The 21,604-nt window shown below is 42.8% G+C and overlaps 1 protein-coding gene across 3 annotated transcripts in view; it reads left to right on the top strand.

Annotated features, from left to right (window-relative positions):
• Positions 1-21,034, top strand: part of LOC109429483 (uncharacterized) — a 79,479-nt gene extending 58,445 nt beyond the window's left edge. The window contains exons 3-10 of one of the 3 annotated variants that reach the window (XM_062855841.1): positions 8,618-8,774; positions 8,841-9,045; positions 9,108-9,217; positions 9,285-9,675; positions 9,830-10,308; positions 10,382-10,505; positions 10,579-11,073; positions 20,043-21,034. In XM_062855841.1, coding sequence (XP_062711825.1) covers positions 8,618-8,774; positions 8,841-9,045; positions 9,108-9,217; positions 9,285-9,675; positions 9,830-10,308; positions 10,382-10,505; positions 10,579-11,073; positions 20,043-20,278 — 2,197 coding nt within the window. In that variant the 3' untranslated portion in view covers positions 20,279-21,034. Of the gene's footprint in view, positions 1-8,614; positions 8,775-8,840; positions 9,046-9,107; positions 9,218-9,284; positions 9,676-9,829; positions 10,309-10,381; positions 10,506-10,578; positions 11,074-20,042 lie in introns of those variants that run through there. The other 2 variants (XM_029868328.2, XM_062855842.1) reach the window with 2 other exon arrangements.
• Positions 21,035-21,604: the final 570 nt, after the last annotated feature.

Here is a 21,604-nt window from a genome sequence, read left to right as displayed (position 1 = left end):
ACAGTTTTTGAGTCGCTGAATCCGAATCCGGGCTCAGATTTGCTCCAGCACGTCAGGATTTTGAGCTATACCTCAAATTATAGGGCAAAATATGTGATTTTGGGATTTTTTAACTGCAAGCCATCAAGTATGGAAATTATGTTTTAAAGCAATCAAAGTGTAAATTGGTCGATTAACATCTAAACTAACGATTTATGCCAAATATTTCCATTTACCAAATCACATTTCATAGTTAAATTTATTCTATGTTTTTGTTCGTCCCATTCGGTATGCTGTATGGTAATCTTGTAGCTAAGGTATATTTTGTTTAGATAGATAGAAAGCAACCTACTGTTGTTCTTTCCCCAGCAACGTAACTGTGTTTTCAGAAATGAAGCAGCCCAAGGCCAAGAATCTTTTTAGAACATATAAACAAAAAACTTTTGTTGCACATTATCATCGCCTATCAAGCTGTCATAATTTGGATACGTTTAAAATCAGTTTATCAGTTCCTTATTTTAAACCATAATAAAAATCTGGTCCAACATTTGTGTTGCGGAACAACCATTGCAAACGCTCACTTTTCTCGTCCATTCTGGGCATATCTCAATATATTATGCAAACTTTTCCAATTAACAGATAGAGGAGAGTCAGCTCTATCTGTTACTGGTAAAAAAAATCCAGGGACATGAGAAGCAGAAATTCGCAATGGTTGTTACGCCCTTTCCACATGTTGGTCTAGGAATATCTTAACAAAGTGTTACATAAAGGATCATGGTTTTAAACTATACAAAAATATGACTGGTAAATTTTCTGGAAATGTTGTTTTGTTCTTAATTTCTATCTCAAAGAACCACCCTAATTAAAAATAAATGAGCCACCCTAATGAAATATTATATATATTCAACATTGAAAATGACTTACAGGTATATAAGAGATTTTTTAATACTATTATCTTATTTTTTAAATTTTTCTACCAGAAAAGGACCACCCTAATGCAAAATAAGTGAACCACCCTAACGATATATGATATATAATATGCTAGCAGTTGCCAACGATGATATAAGACATGTTCCAGTACTATTGCTATGAATATTTCAGCAACTAAATTCAAATCCTCCATTTCAAATTCATTTCACTCTCCCAACTCAAAAATTTTCTAAGTCCAAAAAGTCAAATTTTTTCCAAAAAAATGTTTTTAAGATAACACCAGATCTCGACGTTTCATACACTTTTAAGGCATTTGGCATCAAAAAAAAATTTTCGATTTCGAAATTTTCATGTACCCCTACCTTGGGATATTTTTCGTGTTTCAAAACAGCCAAACTTTGACCGCTTTGGGCCACCCTTTAGCGAAGTCCGATTGAGCTGAAAATTTGCATGGGGACTTTTTTTGAGGAGACGAAACTTTTGAGCACTACCCGTTTTTGAAACTCGATGGTCAAATTTTTCCCATACATTCCATTGGCACCCTAGTGGGTATAGATCGTAGCAGGCTGTGCGCGCGAGCGGCTGCGTTTTCAAAACTGGCACGCGTTTTCTTTGCTCCGCGTTTGTTTTGAATATGGCCGGCTGAAATGGAATCGGCTGGTGGTGCTATGCGTTCAGCAATTTTTTTCTCGGAAAGTGCTTACAAATTGATCTTTAATGTTCAACATATTTTTATTTCTTCAATCACTTAACCTAATTTACAGCTCTATTGTCCACTAGGGCACTGCGTGAGCGATTCCAATCGGAAGCTGTACATACACTTTGTACAGCGCCTAAATGTATTCTATTCTAATTGTACTACATCGAACTGGTTGCCGTTGCGCTGGTTTCAATTTCTACACTATCATGGTAGAATGATGAGCACGAGGATGTTGATGTGTGGCTGTTCCTGTTTCCAGTCCGATTGGGGGTCCATTATGGGTTGCCGTTCGCCGATGTCCAAGTATCCGGGTTCATTTGAGCCATGGGCTCAGAAGAGGGTCAGTGTCAGCTGCTCTCAGGGGGAAAGAGCAACTGACGAATGTGCCGGGGCTGAAATCGAACCCATGACCATCTGATTATGAAGCAAACGTGTAGCCACTACGCCACGAGCCCCGGCTGTTCAACATATTTCTCTTGCCTGAATATTTGCCGGAATTCTTCTTCATTTTCGCATGATTTCTGTGTAATTTTTGGTGAATGTCCGCTGCTGGATGTCCGGAAGACTCAAATGGAAGTCTACAATTTCGTCTCGAGAGTATTGGAGTTCGTATAATTTAGTGAGTTTGTATTTGGTTTGGTGCCTAAACGTTGACCAAACGTATCCTTTGGGCTAAAGTGCCCCACACAATGCATCCGTTTGCGTGTGCGTGACAGTAGTTTGACACATTTCCCATAGGAAAACTGTCAAAAAAACGCAAACCTCGACGGAACGGACGCTATGTGTTCCAGGCTTTGACCCTTCCACTAACACATACTGAAATTCTAGTGACACCTAGGCCTGAGAGGACGTAGAGGTAGCTACATACTAGGTTGTCCCAAAATTGCACATGGTCAAAAAGCTTGGGGGCCCTGCAAATGATAGCTAAGGGTGTTAGAAACAAACTTTTGTATGACGGCAACTTTCAGAAATGACGTTTAGAGGTCGCCCCGGCGAGATTTTTGAAAAATGGCCATTTTTCATAATAAATTTCATACAAATATTTTTTACCGTACAAAAATTGGCAATACCCACTATTTTTATATTTTTTATAGCTTGATATGGATCCAAACTTCTTGGGAAATATAATCAACGACATGTTTTGCAGGTAACTTTTTGATACTGAATTTTTGAATTTACTAAAATTTGTCATTTTTTGATATACTGTGCATTTTACCCATCATAAAACGTATCTGAACTTAATACTAATTTAAAACAATTTCCATAAAAAGATCGGAAATTTTATAAGGAAAAACTTTGCCGAAGACAGCATGGCGTTTTTTCTATCCGTTTTAGAGTTATTCACAATTTGCTATTTGGTAAAATTTGAATTTTTAGGTATTTTTCTAAAAATGTCACCTAATAACTTCCCAAAAACACATACAAAGTAAAAAATTACGAATGCTCAACAACTTTTTGTCCTGACTGTGTTATGGAATTATGGTGACATCATTGATTGATTTTGATTTGTTGTTATTCAATCCCTCCATATAGAAATTAACTAGCAAAGGTTTTAAAAAAAGTTAGCTCTATTGACAAGCTTCGTACTGCCTATTGATTTTTTAAAGATATTCTCCACAAAATGTTAAATATATTTTTGCGTTTATCTTACTTTCCTGTCGATATTTTCAATTATTTTTCTACACGAAGACGTATGAGTCCTGGACCAGTGAAACAGCCCAGGAAACAGTGGCAAAGTGAATAAAGGCGAATACGTTGCTCCATACCAAATTCAAATCGCGATTACGAACATCTTACGTAAGAATACCAATATGAATACCAATTCAAGACATTATAAAAAACAGAGCATGCCTTTTTTTGACATTTACTGATTTGAACTATCTTATCAACACCGAAAATAAAATACCACCGAGGCAAATTGAAACGGGTGGGATGAGATGAACCAGTGAGTTAACGTAATGTTATCCAAGGTTAGAACAAATTGATTACTATAACACATACACGGCATACAATAAGACAAGGTAGGCTATTATTGGTAATCAACAGTTTTGGACATAAACAAGTGACGTCATTTTTATCGTCCTATATGTTGATCAAAATGATAGGGACTACTAGAACGTTTTATTCATGTCTTTGAACGATTAGAACAACATCATTGAACAATAAAATCAGCATGTTTTGCGGAATGTCCTATCACCTTCTAAATGGTACATAAAATGTGCCGTGCATTTGATTGTGTATTATGCTCGTATAAACCATTGTCAGTACAAAACCGTTAAAAATGCCATGGCCTACTGAGGCATCTCAAAATGGTACCTAATGATAAAGTTTCTCGCTAATAGGTACCTTTCTGTATCAAAGAAAATGGATTTGTCAACGGAAACGAAAATTCAATAAATGATGCCACCATAATTCCTAAACACAATCAAAACAAAAACTTGTTGAGCATACGTGATTTTTTACTTTGTATATGTTTTTGGGCAGTTCTTTTGTGATTTTTTTTAAATACCTAAAAATCCCAATTTCACTAAATAGCAAATCGTAAATAACTCTAAAACGGATAGAAAAAACGCAATGCTGTCTTCGGAAAAGTTTTACCTTATAAAATTTCCGATCTTTTTATGGAAATTGTTTTAAATTAGTATTAAGTTCATATACGTTTTATGATGGGTAAAATGCACAGTATATCAAAAAATGACAAATTTTAGTAAATTCAAAAATTCAGTATCAAAAAGTTACCTGCAAAACATGTCGTTAATTATTTTTCCCAAGAAGTTTGGATCCATATCAAGCTGTAAAAAAAATATAAAAATAGTGGGTATTGCCAATTTTTGTACGGTAAAAAATATTTGTATGAAATTTATTATGAAAAATGGCCATTTTTCAAAAATTTTGCCGGGGCGACCTCTAAACGTCATTTCTGAAAGTTGCCGTTATACAAAAGTTTGTTTCTATCACCCTTAGCTATCATTTGCAGGGTGAGCCCCCAAACTTTTTGACCATGTGCAATTTTTGGGACAACCTACTACATACCTTCAGTAGGTCGACTCCAGAGGCACGTTCTCCTCCATATGGGGAATATGTGCTAAAATCTACATACCTTTCTTAGGTGTCCAACTGATCATCCTTTCCCATTCCTAAGCTGTCGTGTCGCAGGGTGTGGCCAGGACAGCTTTCGATTGTTGCGTCAATCTTGTCTTAGAGTCAGTGATTAGCCCCAAATCTCAGTGCTTTGGTAACGAACGGGGAGGAGGCAATTGAATTCGCATAACAGCGGTGTTAAACTGTACCACCTACGAATTTGTGCGACTTGCTAAATGCTAAATCTCAGTCCCCTGAGTGCTGCCACATTGCCGGCTTCCCGGATGGGCTGACCGCTGCCTTTGTCCTCGAAAGGCGGAGCAGAAACGACACCACGCCTGCTTTTTACAGCAAGTATCAGGACTGATATCGCGTGCACCGCAATTTGACCTCCTGAAGGTGAGGGCCTATCAGCTAGCACCCAGAATGACTTGCCGGCATGGCACATCCATCTGCGTGAACCTTGTTGTTCTCCACGCGGCCCCTATAAAAAAAAGTCGAGTTCGACCGCAGGACATCTGTATGGCCTGCGTAGCTGACTCTGAGCCATTGGACGTACTCTTGATTGCTCCTGAACTTCCCTCTCGTCGAGTCCACGCGCCACTTCCTCTGTTGCTCCGAGGTGATTTGGGCGATAGCCGACGATAGAAGGGCATTCATAGCTTGTCTTTACACATTCCCCAGCCTTTAAACCTGCTTCCACCAGGCACTCGAAAGAAGGATGTAGTCCAGGCACTCGAAAGAAGCCATAGTCCGAAAAACCTGAGTAGCCCGTACGTACTCTCGAGTTTCCCACGGTCCACGGTAGCTATCGGTACGTAGTGCCATGCCTGAAGCCGGACCCAAGATTCAATTGTGGACGCTACACCGTAGAGCTAGTGGACATCATCTGGGACAGTGCTACTATAATTGTGGATGCTCTTTCGATCCTCGTGGCTACCAAAGGTAAGCGTATCGTCGATCATCGCCTGCTGTTCCGACTTTTGATTGCTAACAACCACCACTCCAGTTTTGTGGTGAGACAATTCCAATTTCCCAAAGCTCATGCCTCGTCCGGACCTTTCTGCATAGCAGGTCTGAACATCCCGGCATTCTCTGCAATGGCTAGTTTTAATGCCAGGTTCAGAACTTCGTCCGGATCTAAGGCCTCAGCCACGCCTTCCCCCGTCCCCTGCTTGAGGCCATAGATTCGGATCATGATGCGGGAAGAGCCCCTCGATGACTGTCTTCAGCATCTTTGGAGACTGCTCGGTAGATCTACCCTCCAGTTATAACTACTTGTCAGGCCACGACTACAAAAAAATAATATCGATGATCGACTTCGCTTGGTTTCGGCTAAACCTTTAGTGCTAACATTACTTACTCACTTGATGGGCTACTACTCGTAGTGGTGAGTCTACGCCGAATGAAGTATCCGCCTCCACTGGCCTCGGTCCTGTAGTGCCAACATTATCCAACATAGAACGACATCGAGTATTGTCAGCCAGTGCCTCTTGCAGGATCTTACCCCGCTGTTTCGTGAAACGGCATCCCCATTCCACGGCCCTGGCATTGAAGTCACCCGCCATTACCGCCGACTTTCGGCGTGTCAGCTCAGCTGTCATACAGCCCAGCATCGGCATGAAATGCTCGATCGACCACCGCGGGGCACATAGTAGCTACAGAAGTAGACCCCGTTTTCTTTGGCGAATACCGTTATCGACGGGTATTCGCTATAAAGATATCTGTCCCCCACTCATCGGCTGCCTGGCATAGCAGTTGCTAGGCTGCATCACAGTGGGGTTCAGGTTGCGGTGGTTTCAGGCGTTACCTCTGCATTGTGATTCGTCAGCTGTGGCTCTTTTGAAGGCAGAGAACCTTAGACCTCCCGTGTTTACTGTTTCGCGGATTTCCCAGGAGCAGATCCAGCACTTGGGAGAGTTCGTGAAGCCTTGCGACTTATAACCTTCATCTCCACATCACCAAAAAAAGCATGCTCCTGTCAGGGTCCTTATAGTCCCACGACTTGTGTCTCGGTTGAAGACACCTGACGTAAAACCACCGACGAACCGACGTGACAGTGGCGATTCAAAACTGTCCCCCCCCCCCCCCCAAATTTAACAGTCGACCAGCGAAGCGAGCGAACGCTTCTGTCAAATCAGCGCAGACGCGAACCGTTTCCTATATGAACACACGGGGGTTTGGTGTCGAGCTATCAAATCATCGCGAGCCGTTATAGAGGTGGCGATAGTGTTCGGCTATTTTTCATCATGGCGTCGCGGACAACAAATTTGAATTTATTTGTTCTAGCTGTCACGTCGGTTCGTCGGTGGTAAAACTCCGGTGAATTGTGTATGCTCATTGCTCAGCGGACATACCGGCCAGTCCTCCCTGAGCTTTGCTATTTCAACAAACTAGTCCACCGCAGGTAGCAGAACCAAGAACACCTGTATGCCTTTCCGTAGTCAAACGACACCCATGCGAGATTTATCGCAGTTTTTAAGGCTCATTTCGATTGTACGAGTACGTCAAATACTGCGTACTCCGGCTACAAGATCCACGAGCTTGGCTGCTCATCGCCTGCAAGAGTGCTGACAAAAGTCCAGGAACGTTCTCCCCCTGTCTCATCCTAACCCGTGGTAGCCTCCTCTCCAGACAACTGCCTCGCATGCTTCTGGGATTGCTTATCGTAAGCAATCGTGTCTGGCCAGCGTATCCTTCGGGCTATCCGCGAATGCGCAGGCCTTAGTCTGAGTGGATTTCAGCATCTTCAGCTTCACGGGCTCTGGTACTGCCGCAGTTGAAAAGAGCCTGTCAAGGTCCGCTTGGCCGCCCTCGTGAGCATCTTTTTGAATGAACATTCATTCATTCATTCAGCGTTACATTATAATCATCATTAAACTGATCAACTATTCTTAGTCACAACACTTGGTTCGTGGCTGTAGTCCTCCATCCTCGGCCGCTTCTTACATTTTCCAGATCGTTCTGCACCTGGTCTTCCCAGCTTGCACGTTGCTCTCCAAGTCTCCTTATACCATCCAAATCTCTTGCAAGCATCAGCTTCACAGGGTCGTTGTTGGCATTCTCATAACATAACCTGCCCATCGTATCCTTCCAGCTTTTGCGACCTTCCGGATGCTAGGTTCGCCATACAGCACGGCTAGATTCGCCGCCATATCGTTCTCCTGCACACCGCCAAACATGGTCCTAAGCACCCGACGCTCGAACACTTCGAGTACTTGAATGCCCTCTTCGAGCGTTGTCCAGGGCTCGTGTCCGCAGAGGACCACCGGCCTTATCAGCGTTTTGTACCATGGTACATTTGGTACGAGGGTGAATCTTTTTCGACCGCAGGTTCTTGTGGACCCCATGGTAGGCCCGACTTCCACTGATGATGCGCCTTCGTATTTCGCGGACAAAAACGTTGCTGTCTGCCGTTAATAAGAATCCGAAGTAGATGAAGTCTTTCACCACCACGAAAGTGTCCCCGTCTATCGTAACACTGCTGCCTATAGGATTGTCCTGTCGTTTGTGGTTCCGCTTGTCAGCATGTTCCTCGTATTCGACACGTTTATCATCAATCCGGCCTGTGCTGCTTCACGTTTCAGGCAAGTTTGCAGTTCTGCCACCGTTCTAAATATTCTAGCAATAATGTCCATGTCATCAATATACTTGAGTAGTATGTAGAGAAGAGGGAGAAAGTAGATATAAAGATACAAAGTAGGAGAGAAGGGATATGCCAGGGTTTGAACCCTGGGCCTTCTGCTTCAGAATTGAACATAAGCGTAGCCACTAGACTACCAAAACTGTCTCTAGGCCCTACAGATAAAGAACCATTCTCAGCTATACGCCAAATCAGTTTCACCCAGCATTACACTACACACAGTTATAGTGGATCATTTTTTCTAACAACTTTCGGTCGGTTTTCCTTTTGTCCTTTTCCAGCAGCGTTGGTACGAGAGAAGTGCACAACAAGCTGGAGAAGAATCGACGGGCCCATCTGAAGGAGTGCTTCGAGTCGCTGAAGAAGCAGCTCACGCTCCAGCCGGATGAAAAGAAAACGTCCAACCTGTCGATTCTGCACGCGGCCATACGGCACATTCAGGTGGGTGTTCTTGTCCAGAAGATCATTGCGATGTGCAATAACCCATACCCGTTTTTGCATTCGCAGGTATTGAAGCGCAAGGAGCGCGAATACGAGCATGAAATGGAACGGCTGGCGAAGGAGAAAATCTCCTCCCAAAACCGGATACTGGTGCTGAAGCGGGAACTGTCCCAATGGGGAGACGTGGACTTTTCGCGCCTCGCTCCGGACACCGACGCCATTCCAAATAGTAGCAGCAGTGCTACCGCCAACAGTGTGCAATCGGATCGAGGTAAGGACTTTCAAGAGAAGTTTAAGTTTGAATAGGCGTTATTGAAAGTCTACTTATTTCAGATTTGCTGAACGATCCGCCGGGCATCGCCCCAGGTCGTAACGGCATTCGGTACAGTTCGTCCAGCTCTCTGTCCAGCGTTGCCACCACTGCCTCCATCGGTAATCTACCGGTTAGTAAAGCAATTCCTCAACAATACCCCGCGGACGCCTTCATAACTCTCCCATCTAACCCCACAGCTCCACACCACCATCTCGCCGGTGCTGATAGCGGCGTCGTCACCCAGCCGTGCCAGTCCACCGTCGTCTGCGGTGAATCGGAACTCGAGTTCCCCGGCCGGCGGAAGCATGCCCATGCCACTGTCCCTGACGACCAAGGGTGGTGTAGTCATGGGTTCCGATACGCACAACAGCAGCAACAGTACACCATCTCCGCTCAAGTTTGGTAGCGCGTCCGGGCTTCCGAATGGGCTCAATCTCAGCGCCACCACCACCATCAATGGACACAGCAGCAACGGAGGAAGTAACTCCTCCGGCGGGAGCAATTGCAGCACGCCAAACAGCAGCACCGGCGGTGGTTCCATCGTTACCAACGGTATCGGTGGAACGCCACTGCCGTTGATTGTTAATGGTAAGTTGCTTATGAGTTCCTTGATTAATCTTTACTTACTAACTGATTCGGATCCTACTGAGGAACTCCCTTTCAAAAGAGCAAAAGCTTCCTCCACTGCAAGAAAGCAATAAATATGGTCCTCAATAGCATGATTTATGTTTGTCTCTTCCAGCAAACAACCTCGGTAGTCTGAGCCAGTCCCAACTGCTAACGCCGGTCACGGCCACAATCCTGACGACCGGTAATGGCACCGCCATCCAGACGTTGCCCCTGAACCTGAACGTCGCTTCCACCATTTCCAACGGTCACCACCTGTCGTCGTCTTCGTCGCCATCCATCGTTAGCACATCGAACGGTTTAACCAGCGCTGGTGGACCATCGGGACTGCAAATCATCGGAACCACCGCCAACGGAACGACCATCCCGGCCAGTCTGATCAGTTCCACCACCGGGAAGGAACTGCTCAACGGGACCGCACTGACCAAAAACGGCTTCCGCACCACCGAAGGCAACAAGATTGAGATTATTGCCACCCAATCCGCGGCTGGTTCCGCGCTAGATCCACCGGCTACCAAGGTGATGAGGCTGGTCAACGGCAATACCCTGGTCGGGGTGACCTCGATCGACAAGGACAAGATGATGCTGTCACAGGTAAGACTCGATCATTCCTGGGCCCATAACCTGTTGCGCTGCTATTTCAAACCGTGTTTCTTCTCTCTTACAGGTCGTTCCGCAAGGCGGTCTGGTGATGAGCCCAACTATCCAGCTACTCACCTCCCAGGGACTGCGGGTAATCCAGCAAGCCCCCAATGGATTGGCCACCATCGAGCTCAGCACCGCAGCAAATGGTAGTTATCCAACACACTCTCGCGCCACCACTCCCCCTCATACACCCGTTTCTAATTCCTGTGATTCTTGCAGTGCAGTCGCAGTCAAACCAAGCTCAACGAACCACCGGTGGTAATGGCCTGCACAGTTCCGCCACCGCCCACAACAACCCATCGCATTTAACCGCCACCAGTCAGCCATCGAATCAGTCTTCGGGCAGCAGTAGTAACCACCACAACACCCACCACCTCCATCACACGCAGCAACCCACCCACATCCAAACGATGACCGGCGCCCAGCTGCACAAACTTCTCATCAGCTCGTCGGCGGGAGCCGGGTCCGGCAGCAACGGTAGCACCGTCATCAGCACGTCCTCCAGCGCCGGGTACAGTAACGGCGGTTCGCCAACGGCCACCATCACTCCGGAGCTGGCGCGGCTTCCCGGCGGAGCCGAACTGAACATTCTGCCCGCTGGGACGAACGGGGCCACGGCACTGCCCCTGTACCGGGCCACCACCGGTCCGGGCGGGAAGCTTACCTTCGTGAATGCGATCTCCACCGCCGGCGGTACCGGACTGACTCTGAAAGGTAAGTGAACTTGGGATTGTGGTGGGTGTCCCACGCCGGTACGCTTTATTCTACGGGTGTCCCAGTTGCATTTATAACGCGCAATATTGATCAGCGAGCGTCCCATCTCGCAATGGAAGAACTAAATGATTGTTTTGTGGGTGTCCATTTCGCTATAGAAGAATACTTTGCTAGATCTGGGGGTGTCCGAGTTCCATCTCACTGTGAAATAACACTTCTAACTACTATAACACTTCATGTGTCTCATACTTCAATAAACTTGTGTGTCTCTCTTGGGACTATGATCGCACAATTTACCTGTGACTCACGTTGGTGAAAAAGAAGATCCTTATACATTGTTACCCTGCGAGTGTCCCATTATTGCTGCGCATTGAATATAATAACATTATATTCTTAAAGCATTATTTAATCCTTCAGCTGTCACGCTGTTGTATTTTGTTCAATACGAAAAAAATCTCACCTGATCTACACAAATCAACGTGATGCTGATAGTGGTGACCAATTTCTGAAACATTGCGGATTTTTATTTACTTGTGCATTATTTTGTTCCGTTTTTTTATTTTGTAAATGTCTACAAAACAATCATAAGAAATAATAGCTGAAATCTTTTGGAAATTACGAACTTTGAGGACTAACCTAGAATTCCCCGGTTCCTTAATGCAACCCCTTTTAAATTATCTTCCAATACTTTTCGCTAGTGGAATTTCTCCTGGATGAATTCCTGGTGCAATTCCTACAGGAATACCTGGAAGAAGCCCTGTAGAGTCCCTAGAGAAATTTCTAGAGGAATTTCCGGAAGAATCCCTGGAAGATTTTTTGAAAGTCTCCTGCATAAATTATGGGAGGAATACTTAGAGAAATTTCTGAAAAGATTTCATGAGAAAATCCTAGAAGAAATCCATGATGATTTTTTGGGAGATTCCTTGGAAGAATTCTTGGAGAAATCCCTGAAGGAATTCCTGGGAAAATCTCTAGCGAGAATCTTGGAGATACAAACTCCGGGCGTAATTCCTGGAGGAATTCTTGGATAAGACCCAGCCGGAATTCCTGGAGAAATTTCTTGGGTGAATTCTTGGAACAACCTCTGGAAGAATTCCTTAAGAAATCTCCAGAGGAATTGCTGTGGAAATTTCTAAAAAAAATCCCTTAAGGATTTCCTGGAACAACCCGTGGAGGAATTTCTGGAGGATTCCCTGAAGGCATCTCTGGGAATATCCCAGGAGATATTCGTGGAGGAATCCCTGGAGGAATGTCTGGAGCAATCCCCGAAAAATTCCTGAAAGTATTCCTGGAAAATTTCGTGGAAGAATCTCTGCAGAAACTCGTAGAGGATTTCCTGGAGAAATTCCTGCAGGAATTGCTGACGTAATTTCCGAAGAATGTCCAGGAGCAGTTCCTGGAGGAATTCCTGAAGAAATTCTTGGGATATTTTCTGGAAGAATTCCTGGAGATGTTTCTGAAGAAGTTCCTGGATAAAATCCTGGAGGAATGTCTGGAGGAATTCCTTGAAGTATTCCTGTGAGAATTGCTTGAGAAATCTCTAGAGGAATTCATGAAAGAATTACTGGGTGTATTTCTAGAGGAATCTCCAGAGAGATTCTATGAAATTTCTATTTCTACTATTTTTCTATTTCTGAAAAAATCCCTTGAGAAATTCTCGAATCAATTCCTGAAAGAATCCCTGGGGGAATCCTTGAAGAAATTTGTGGAGAAATCTCTGGAGGAATTTCTGGAGGAAATCCCTGAAAAATTCCTGAAGCTGTTCCAGGAGAATTTCCTGAAAGAATTTCTAAAGGTATTCCTAAAGGATTTCCTGGAAGAATCCTGGATGGAATTTCTGGAGAATTTCCTGGAGGAATCTTCGAAGAATTTTCCGGAGGAATCCCTGAGCAAATCTCTGGAGAAATTTCAAGAGAAATCCCTAAAGCTATTCCTGACGGAGTCTCAGGAGAAATTCCTGGATGAATCCTTAGAGGAATTGCCAACATAATTTCTGAATGATGCCCAGGAACAATTACTGGAAAAATATTTGGAGGAATTCCTGAAAAAAATCCTGGAAGAGTTCCTTGATAAAATCCCGGAGGAATATCTGGAGGAATTCCTGAAGGTTTTCCTTAAGGAATTGCTGGAGGAGTCATTGAAGGGATTTCTTCAGGAATCTCTGGAGGAATTATTACAATAATTACTGGATAAATTCTGGGGAAATCTCTAGAGGAATCTTGAGAGAAATATCTGAAAAAAAATCCCCTGAAAAGTTCCTGGAAGAATTTTTAGTGAAATTTTAGGAGAAATTCCTGGGGAAATCCCATTGGAGAAATTCGTTGAGAAATCCCTGGAAAAATTCCTGAAGAAGTAACTGCAAGAATTTTTAGCGGAATTCCTGGAAGAACCCTTGCAGCAATTCATGGAGAAATCTCTAGAGGAATTCTTGAAAGAATTACTAGATGAATTTCTAGAGAAATCTTTAGAAGAATTTCCTGAAAAATTCCTGCAGGTATTCCTGGAGAATTCCGTCGAAGAATTTCTGAAGAAATCCCTGGAGGATTTCCTGGAGAAATCCTTACGGGAACTTCTGGAGGATTTACTGAAGGAATCTTCGAAGGATTTCTTGGAAGAATCCTTGGGAAAATTCCTGTAAAATTCGTGAAGAAATCCCTGGAGGAATTCCTGAAGCAATTCATGAAGGAATCTTAGGAGAAATTCCAGGAAAAATGTCTGGACCTGAAAGTATCCCTGAAAAATTCCTGAGGATATTCCTGGAGAATTTCCTGAAAGAATTCCTGCAAAAATCCCCAAAAAATTTTCTGAAAAAAAATCCTAGAGAAAATGCTGACATAATTTCTGAAGGATGTACATTAGCAATTCCTGCATCAATTCCTAGAAAAAATCCTGAAGAAATTCTTGGAGTAATTCCTGGAGAATTTCCTGGAGGAGTTCCAGGAGAAATTCGTGGATGAAATCTTGCAGCAATGCCTGGAGAAAATCCTGACGGTTTTCCTTTGGGAATTGCTGGAGGAATCCTTGAAGAAATTCCTGGAGGAATTCTTACAACAATTATTGGATAAATTTCTGGGGAAATCTTAGATCTAAGGGTTAGAGAAACCCTGGGAGAAATATCTGAAAGAAAAACTCCTGAGAAATTCCTGGAAGAATTTCTAGAGAAATTTCTGGAGGAATTCCTGGAGAAATCCTTGAAGGAATTTCTGAAGGAAACCCTGGGGAATCATTGGAGAAATTCGGGGAGAAAACCCTGGAAAAATCCCTGAAGAAGTTCCTGGAGGAATTTTCAGCGGAATTCCTGGAGGAAGATCTGGAAAAATTCTTGGAGGAACTTCGGGAAAAGTTTCAGAAAGTATTCCTAGAGAAAATCCTGGAAATAATTTCTGAAGGAATCCCTGACGGCTTTTCTGGAGAAATTCCTGGACGAATTGCTGACATAATTTATAATGGAATTCCTTGAAGAATCCCCGAAGGAATTCCTGTAGCAATTTCTGGAGGAATTCCTCGCGGAGATCCTGGAGAAATTTCTGGATGAAATCCTCGAGGAATGCCTGCATGAATTTCGGGAATCCCAGGAGTCCCTGAATCCATTCCTAGTGGAATATCTGGTGGAATTCCTGGAAGAATCGCGCGAACCTAGACAAATCTCTGCAAGAATCCAAGGAGGAATCCCTGGAAAATTTATTGGAAGAATGCCTTGGAGAAATTATGATGGAATTATTGGAGGATTCCCTGAAGTAATTCCTGGAGAAATCTTGAGAGAAATTCCTGTAGGAGTCCCTAAAAAATATCAATGGAGGAATCCCTGCAGCAAATTCCTGGATCAATTTCTGTAGGAATTCCTGGTGAAATTCTTGGATAAAATCCCTGCAGCAATTACTGAAGGAATCTCTGGGGGGATGTCTGGAGGAATTCATGAAGGAATACACGGAGGAAACCCTGGAGGATTTCTTGGAGGAGTCTCTGAAAAAAATGTAGGAATCCTTGGAGGGATCTATAGAGGATATCCTAGAGGAACGCCTGTATGAATTTCTGAAGGAATCTCCAGAGGAACTCCTGGAGAAATCTCTAGTGGAATTTCTGGCGAAATTTATGGTGGAATCTCTAAATGAATTCCTGGAGAAATTTTTAGAAAAATCCCCGCAGGAATTCCCAGAATTCCCTGGAAAAAATCCTGGAGGAATTCCAGAAAAAAAATCGTGGATAAATCTTTCAAGGAATTTGTAGAGGTATACCAGGAATAATTCCTGAATAAATCGCAGATGAAATTTTATGGAGAAATTCTGGAGGAATCCTTAGAAGAGTTCCTGAAGAAACTCCAGATAGAACACCGGAAGCAGTTTCAAGAGCAATGTCTAAGGGAATTTCTTAACAGTTCTGGAAGTACTGAATCAATTCCTGGAGAAAATCCTTATTTACAGAATACAAGGAGGAATTGCGAAAGAGTTCCTGGGAGAATCTTTAGATGAATTTTTAAAATAAGTTGTTCCAGAAAGAATCACAGAAGCAATTTTCGAGTTAAACTCTGTAATTTTTGGAAGAATTCCTAAAGGATATCCTAGAGGAATGCTTGTAGGGATTAACGGAGGACTCTATAGAAACATTCCTGGAGGAATCTCTAGAGACATTTCTGAAGGAATCCCTAGATGAGTTTCAAGGGGAATCTCTGTAGTAATTCCCAGAGGAATCCCTGGAATAATTCCTGGAGAAACTCTGAAGAAATTCGTGGAAGAATCCCTTGAGAAATTCCTGGAGGAATTCCAGTAAGAATTCCTAAAGAAATTGCAGATGGAATCCTTAGAGAAATCCTGAAAGGAATTTTACGAAGAGTTCTCGGAGGAACTCCTTGAGGAATCTCTGCAGGAGTTCCTAAATCACGGAAGCAATCCAATGAGGAATTCCTTAGGAAATCCCAGAAAAGCTTTCTCAACAAATTCCTGGAAGAATTTCTGTAGGAAAAAAAAATATGAAGGAATCCATGTCTACAATAATTTTTGGAGGAACTCCTGGATTTTCCTGTAAGGGTTTCTAGAAAATATTGCTGCTGAAATACTTCGAATTATTCCATCTTGAATTATTGGAGCAATCTCTAGTGGGATTCATAAAGGAATATATGGAGAAGAAACCGCAGAAATCTCTGAAAGAACACTTGCAGAAATACCTAAAAGAATTTCTGTTGACATTCCTTTGGGAATCCCTAAAGAAATTATTGGAGGAATCCTTGAAAAAAGCACTGGAACAATCACTGGAGGAACCTCTAATAATATCCTATGAGAAATTCCCGGAGGAATGACTGGTGAAACTCATAGAAGAATTCTTGAAAAATTCTCTGGAGCAATCTATGAAGGAATCACCAAAGAAAGCTATGGAAAAAATCCTGGAGAGATTCGTCGCTGCATCCTTGCAGAAGAATTCACGAATGAAAAAATCCTGGAGAAGTCCCTTGAGGAATTTTTGAAACAATCCCTGGAGAAGTTCTTGAATAAATGCCTCAAGAAATTTCTGAAGGTGTCCTCGAAAAAAAAGCGTAAAGAATCCCAGCCAACCAAATATCGTAAATCATTGTGTGGAAAAAACGTATATTTTCATATATTGAATCAGAATTGTATAATAATATGTATGTTTGTTGACAATGATTGCATAAATCGCATTTCATGCCAAATTAAATTTCAATTGCGATTTTGTTCCATATAGTCGTCTCCGATCATAAAAGGTGCGAGATACTATCGGTAGGATCGCACAGAATCGGATAGAATCGTGAAAAAAATATACATTCTTAGTGTCAAGCTGCAAGTTCGCTAGCATCGTATATATGATTTCTTTGAATCGTGGAAATCGTCGCTTCACATCGTATATGAATCTGCTAAATCGAGCTTGCTACCTAAAGGTATGATGAAAATCGCTGAAATCGTATACAACTATAACAATGTTGTATATTGATCGTTTGCGTCACACTTGCGTCGTATACGAAGAGAATGAAATCGTAGAAATCGTATATTCATTTTTACAGTCGCATATGATTGTCACTGCACTTGTTATAGTCGAATCCTTGGTCGAATCTTAATCTCGGAAATCGTAAATGTTTTTGTTTACATATTTGAAAGATTGAGAAAAAAGAAAAAATGGTATTCATCACAAATGTGTACTTTTGTTGTTGTTGACACATTCCAACCATAGTAGCAATAATTTCAACCAAATATATAGGTTTTCATACTAGCAGATGACTAACAATAAGTGATGTATAGAATCCAACGACGATGTGAACTCCGGGCCTCTTGCACGGTACCACTTTTGGTGCCACTCAATGCACAACAACAACGCTCCCACCACAAGTCTCGCACCGTATCATGCTATTTTTTATTCGTTTCATGCCGTTCACTTTGAACTCTCTATCTTCAATTTGGCAATATAGCCAATAGAGATAACGCGCAGTTCTCAATCAAAGGACCTAAGTTCGATTCCCACTGAACACCAATTGTTTTTTTTTATTCGAAAATCTTGAGTCGTATATTGGTACTCTCAATCGTAATAAGATCATGCATAATCGTATAGGGTGGGGCGGGGCAAGATGGGTCGCGGGGCAAGATGGGTCAGTGCCATTTTCGAGCGAATTACTTATGTTTTGATTATGTTAATAATTTTGTTAGGTGACCAGCATGAAAATACATAAGATTAGGGTATTGATTGAAAAATTATTCACTCTCATTGGAAATAAAAAATAAAATGGTTTTTAGCCATTTTTCTTATGCGATACATCCCATATATTCTCCATATAAACCACCGCGGGGCAAGATGGGTCACCTCCAATATTAAGCGTATTCTTGGATCATTTAAAAGTTATTTATTTTTTATTACAAGACTACCTCATAACTCACTTCAATCAGGCGGAATGAACGCCTAAAATTATAACATAAAATTATGATAATTTTTTAGTGAAAACATCGATTTTTAAGTCGTCTCAGGACCACTCAAATCGTAAAGTTTTTTATATTCCAAATAAATTTATAAAATGTTTACTAGTAGCTCTTGTTTACTCAGTATGAATATGGAGCATATATGAATGCGAAACAAATCTTATATTTTGACGTTTTTCGTTGAGAAAATGTGAATTACTTAAAAGGTGACCCATCTTGCCCCGCACTTTTTTCACGGCGCAAAATCGATCACTTTTTAAAACTGCTTGTTTAACATCATATTTTGTATTTAATGAACTTTTTATCGACTTTTAGCATAGCTAACTAGTGAATTAAAGAGTAGCGGACGAATACAAACCAATCCGATTTGTATTTACAAAGTTATGGTGACCCATCCTTAGGCGACCCATCTTGCCCCGCTCCACCCTATTTAGACGAATAAAATCAGCGAAATCGTAGAAATTTTTCCGAGAAATCGTAAATTATGTTGTATGGAAACGCAGTAATCGTATATATGTTTCGATATGGCCTCCACTTTAGTATGTATATGCCTGTTTCGTGCATTGAATACGATTTCTTTGGTGCTATATATGTGTGACTATTACAGTTGCAATTTCGATATAGCAACCAAATTGCTGGCTGAGGTATTTAGCTCTTAGTATGACGTTTGTTTGAATTGAATACAAGTGAAAATTCGTGTATCAGTAGCACATAACTGCACTCTATTGGAGCAAAGTCCTTCCAGAACCAGAACCAGTTTCGCCATATCTGGAAAATATGGCATGCTGTTTTTGTATTCCATGAATAAGCATCACAAAATTCAACCAAGCTTATTATTTGGTAAAATTCAATGATAAGATCGAAGTGGTTCTCTCGGAGAAATACTTGGCGAAATTTCCTGAGGTTCTCGAGTAAAAAAGGTTTGATAATTGTGGATAAAAACTGTAATTATTAAAATAGTTTATTTTTTAACATATTTTTTATGGAATTCTGAATTATCGATAATCTTTGAGTTGGCTCGAATTAAAAAAAATCTCCCGGCCGGGGGGGGGGGGGACACGTTCCCCCCTGCCCCCTCTGGCTACGCCCATGCCTGGTTTCACTCTTTAGTGAGATGTACGTTTCCGCCATCGTCTCAAATTTAAGCCATCAGCGAAACCAAGCAGCTGATCGGACTTCGTATATTGTCGGGCCGCCACCAAACCGGACTTCGCACAATCAAGTCGCGACGCGACCCAACTCGCGACGTTTTTTAATCATGTCAAATGTAGTGCGCATCCTTCCCGTTGTTGTCAGCAACACAGCGCACTAGATGCGAAACAGTTGCGACACTTGTGGACCAAGAAAATGGCAATTTTTGATTGAATGTCGGTCTTGATTCCAACCGGATAGACAATAAATCATTCCACTCGTGTTTATTCCCACTCTCCTTATTACACCCTCTAAAGCAACGAAAGATCATCACCTTGCCGTAACCCTCTGTGAGATTCGAAGGGACTCAAGAGTGTCCCTGATACTCGAAATAAGCACAACGCTCGAGTTTATCTGGGAATCCGTATTCGTGCTTAATTTGTCATCTCGATCGATTGTATCATACGCCGATTTGAAATCGATGAACAAGTGATGTGTGGGCACGTTGTATTCGCGGCATTTCTGCAACACCTGGCGGATGGCGAACATCTGGTCCATTGTAGCGCGTTCACCCATGAATCCAGCCTGATATTGCCCCACGAACTCTCTTGCAATCGGTGATAGACGGCGGTATACAATTTGAGAGAGTATCTTGTAGGCAGCACTCAGTAGTGTGATCGCGCGGTAGTTCCCACAATCCAACTTGTTGCCCTTTTTGTAGATGGGACACACGATACCTTCCATCAATTCCTCCGGTAATAGTTCCTCCTCCCAAATCTTGATAATGACCCAGTGTAGAGCTCTCACCAGTGCTTCTCAACCGTATTTTAGAAGCTCGCTTTTAAACTCCACAGTAGTTAAAATATCTAAGGGAATACAATATCATGAATTACCTAACGCTTCCCCATTATCTTTCCATTTCAGGTACCGATAGTTCCACCACCGGAACGGGTCGAACGACGGCCCTCCACGTGGTGACCCCTGGCCAGCTGTCCGGTCTAACGCCGGTTGTGGTCTCCCGGTACGACCCGGAAGCCGGAGGACACATAATCGGCCCGTTCACAACCTCTGCCTCGGCTGCTGCTGCTGCTGTTGGTTCGTCCCAAACCCAATCCACCCAGCAGCTGGGAAAGGTGGGTGCCTTAGTTTCACGGAACTGAACTGAACGGCGATGAGCCCGCCACTCAAAAAGTAACAACCACCCACCACCACAACCACCAATCATCATCGGGATTTGACCGTTGAGTTGACCAGAACCAATAACACCTCACCATCACCAACCAACCAACCACCCCAAAAACCACAAACTGAACAAAGCCATACGCCAGAAAGTTTTTTTTGTTGTTGTCTACAAGGGATCATAACCTAACTTACCTAGAATGTACTGGGTATCCACACCTCCACCAGAGAAGAGACTAAACCCTAAAGTGCCCTCTCCGTTCTATTCCGCGCTTTACCCGTTTCTCCCTTCGGGGAGGTATCGTTGTTTCTCGTCTCGTTGTTGCTCTCTTGCTTAATATTCACGCCTGGCTGCTACTCTGCGTCTCTGGGCCGGTCCCAGACGGTGGGAACGTCTCCGCCGAACTTCGACTCATAGATGGCAGCACCGGCAAAAGCCATCGAATGGTACAAAAACTGCTTTCTAGAAGCGATGGCGTCGACAGCGATGGCGAGGAAGCAATAGCAACGTAGAAGAGGTTTCGTTCCCCTGAAAATAGGCAAGCGGAAGGTTAGTTTGGGTAGGACATTAGGGAAAAAAAGGATTTGAATTGTTTCGTTAGTTCGATGAGCTGTCCGATCGTAGTTTAGGAAGGTACTTTGGAACTAGCAGAGGCAAGCAATATGAAAATTTTATGATTGAAATGTATATAACTTTTTTATGTATATTCTTAAAATATAGAAGATTACAGATTTTATTTCAAAACTTGTGTCAAAAATTCGATTTTTGGCTCCGTTATGTTTCGTGTGCTCTCTTGAGCCTACCCAAATGAATTGGTACCACCGGATCTGCGCGCTCCGGATTGACCGCCATCACCATCAACAGCGCTCACGGCAAAAGTGTCTCTTACTCCGTAAGGAAACAACAGGGCCAGTATGTACCTGTCAAATTTGACAGGTTTTGGTCCTATTGTTTTCTAATTTTCTATAGAATTTTGCACCGAAAAGTGAAAAGAACGGCAACGACAAAGCACCGGAAAATGTCGAAATTCACGTGAGAGGGAAAAGAAAGGGACGAACGAGAATGAACCAAACATTCATTCGTGACGTCACCCTGCAAAATTCAATTGGAGAGAAAGATAATAGACGAATTCACCGATGAACTGAATTCATCGCGGTCCGAGAATTAAAAAAAAAAACAGCGGGGTCGCTTCCAATCAGAAGTGAAAGATTTCCAATCAGAATTGAACAATTCTGATTGGGAACGACCCCGCTGTTGTGTCAAAATTCTCGGACCGCGATGAATTCAGTTCATCGGTGCACTCGTC

This window comes from Aedes albopictus, chromosome 3 (genome assembly GCF_035046485.1).
Source record: "Aedes albopictus strain Foshan chromosome 3, AalbF5, whole genome shotgun sequence".
In the NCBI taxonomy this organism is placed as follows: domain Eukaryota; kingdom Metazoa; phylum Arthropoda; class Insecta; order Diptera; family Culicidae; genus Aedes; species Aedes albopictus.
The sequence above is the reverse complement of the archived record's forward strand: the minus strand, read 5'-3'. Positions and strand labels throughout refer to the sequence as shown.